This window comes from Rattus norvegicus, chromosome 5 (assembly GCF_021556685.1).
Source record: "Rattus norvegicus strain SHRSP/BbbUtx chromosome 5, alternate assembly SHRSP_T2T, whole genome shotgun sequence".
NCBI classification, from domain to species: Eukaryota; Metazoa; Chordata; class Mammalia; order Rodentia; family Muridae; genus Rattus; species Rattus norvegicus.
Genome location: NC_141538.1, coordinates 52422544 through 52425277, shown reverse-complemented (window position 1 = coordinate 52425277; position 2734 = coordinate 52422544). Strand labels below are relative to the sequence as shown.

Here is a 2734-nt window from a genome sequence, read left to right as displayed (position 1 = left end):
AACAGGGCTCCATTAAGTCTCAGTCCTTTGGCTATCAAACATGCCACACCTGAAGAGAGTCACTTCAAAACTGAAGGACAAAGCAGGTGTTTCAAGCAGGTTCTAGAGCAAGTTCTCAACTTTCCTAATGCTGTGACCCTTTAGTACAGTTTAATATTATGGTGACCAACAACCATAAAAATTTTGTTACTTCATAACTAATTTTGCTTTTATGAATCATAATGTAAATATGTGATATGCAGGATATCTGATATTCAACCCCTGTGAAAGAGTTGTTTGGCTCCAAGGGGGTCATAACCCACAGCAAGAGAACTGCTTTCCTAGAGCGTCTCCTGGAGTCAGTACACTGCCAGTCCTGTATGTGTTTTAGTAACAGCCTGAGATCTAGGCATCACAACGTACCATACTCTTACAGTCTGAAAGTGGCATGGTGAAGTCCACACATACTCTCTATCTTGTGTTTAAACTGTTTATTGAAAAAGGAGTTGCCCACAAACCACACAATAATCTCAGACAGGGATAGTTTGTTGAGTGCACACCCTAAGATTAGGGCCTTAGCCCAGAATTCAGGGCTAAGGCTACAACCCCAACATCTTTCCTGTCAGCTTATAAAAGCTAAAACCGCAAAAACTACAGTGAGCTCAGACACAGGTACAGGAAGTGCTGCCCAGTGGTCAGCTCTGACTCAAGCTGTTTTAGACATTACAGCTCACGTCGATGTTTAGTTTGATGGGTCCTAAGTGAAGTGTGGAATTTCTTAAGATTAACAAACCTCATTCATATCTGGATATGTGGTCAGCATGACTCTGTTCTGGGTCAAGTTATTCTTCTGTGTCAATGACTGGCAGGCATGTTACAGCAACAAGATGAAATAGTTGGCAGGAGGGAACACACCGGCTACAGCTATGCTGGGGGAGTTGTGTGTCTGGGGGCAGGGACAGGGGACGCAGGCCTCAACAACCTCCTTGGACTGTAAACTTACCTTCAAAGCATGAACCTGCATCAGTTAATGGGTCTGCTGCATCCAATATTCAGAGTCTGGTTATGAAGAATACTGAATTCAACTGGGTATGCTGGGCCACACCTTTAATCCTAGCACCTGGGACGCAAAGGCAGCCTGGTCTGCAAAGTGAGTTCTAGGACTACTAGAGCTACATGGAGACACCCTGTCTCAAAAAGCCGAAGAATGCTGAACTCTGTGGTGCACTTTTACATAGGTAAGGCTTCAGTTCTCTTGATTAGAGACTTGCTAAAGTATGAGGTAACTGCCTATCACACCCCCCCTTTTATTTTAATCACATTTACTCCCGTTTTGGTTTGTGTGCCACAGTGCCTTGTGTGGAGGTCGGAGGACAACTTTCTGGAGTGGTTTTCTCTTTCCACCATGTGTGTCCCAGGGATCAAACTCAGGTCGTTGGCAGCAAGAGCCTTCACACGGAGCCATCTCACCAATCCTGTCCACACTGCCTTTTCAAGAACTAATAACTAATAATCTGTTTCTCATCAAAGTGGCTGCCATTTTACCTTCCCGAGGGGCAATGTAGGCTTCCAAGCTCTCATCTTGACATTAGCTTGAGTTTTAATTATAGCCAGGGACTGTCGTGGAAATGTTAACACACCTTCATTTACATTCTCGATCAGACTGATTATAGTCTTTTTCGTGGGTGCTTTGTGACAGTGGCTCTAAGCCTCTGCAAACACATGGAGGTCTGAGAATCTTCCAGTTAAGATTTGGCTAAAGCAAGTGTCCTCTCTAATTCCTTTAGCTGCATGTTGCCTTGGGTAATCATCATTCGGATTGTATCCTGTGGAGGAAACGAATATCCTAGTCATTGTTTTACCAGGTTAACCACGAAAAAGTTCTTTTACTGTACCTTCTACATTCAAGAACCAACCATGGCTGGTTACAGGCGGTAGCTGCGGGCTTACCACGCCCAAGGCACTACGATCCCTTCACCAAAAGAACCCCCAGCAAAAAAGTGCAAAGTCGGATGCAAGGCTACACAGTACAAAGCCAGATGCTGTTGCAAAACAAATGTAAAATATCCAGTAGGAACTCAGCACTGATCAAAATGAGCCACCTTAGTGGCACATTCCAAAGATGTTCGCTAAACTTGACAAGCTCAGTAACACAACGGGACAAAGGAGCCGTGGCCCCACCATGGTCTTGCTCTCACCTCCTCGGTGGCACTTTTGTTTCTTTTAAATTCTTCCCTGGCCCAATCCTGAAGGTATTTCCGGTCAGAATCACTTGGAATTTGCTTAATCGCTCGCAAAATCTTTCTGTAGAGGAGGAGAACTTGTTGCCTTCTCATGAACTGCTCGGGGAAGGAAAAATACAAATTAATACACAGCCGCTGGCTCCACCTCAGCCAAGAGAACTGTAAGCAGAAATGTCCCTTTGGTCCTCAATCTCAAACAGAACAAGACAAAACTCAAAGATCTTGCCGGCGGTTTGCGTGAGTAGGGTACACCTATCACCCCCGCCCTCGGTTCTGTGGGGAGCCAGATCACAGGGAGAGTGCTTCAAAAGACCTCAGAGAAGACATCCCTTCACGGGCGGAGCTCCCTCCGCGGCACCGCCAGCCACGGTCTAAACCGACGCGGTCAGGACTACGTAGGCCTGCTCAAGGCGGGCACCCGGGACCCGCGGGGCTGAGAGAACCGCCGTACCTGCTTCAGTGTCAGGGTCGCAGGTGGCAGGCGGGAGGCCGCCATGTTGCCTACGGAAGCC

General features: G+C 46.7%; 1 protein-coding gene across 1 annotated transcript; it reads right to left on the bottom strand.

The window, feature by feature from the left end:
- Nucleotides 1-455: 455 nt before the first annotated feature.
- Lyrm2 (LYR motif containing 2) lies at nt 456-2734 on the bottom strand. Its single transcript, NM_001126096.1, is given in 3 exon segments — nt 456-1805; nt 2178-2318; nt 2674-2734. Coding segments are annotated over 3 exon segments (267 nt in total). The 5' UTR covers nt 2719-2734; the 3' UTR covers nt 456-1724.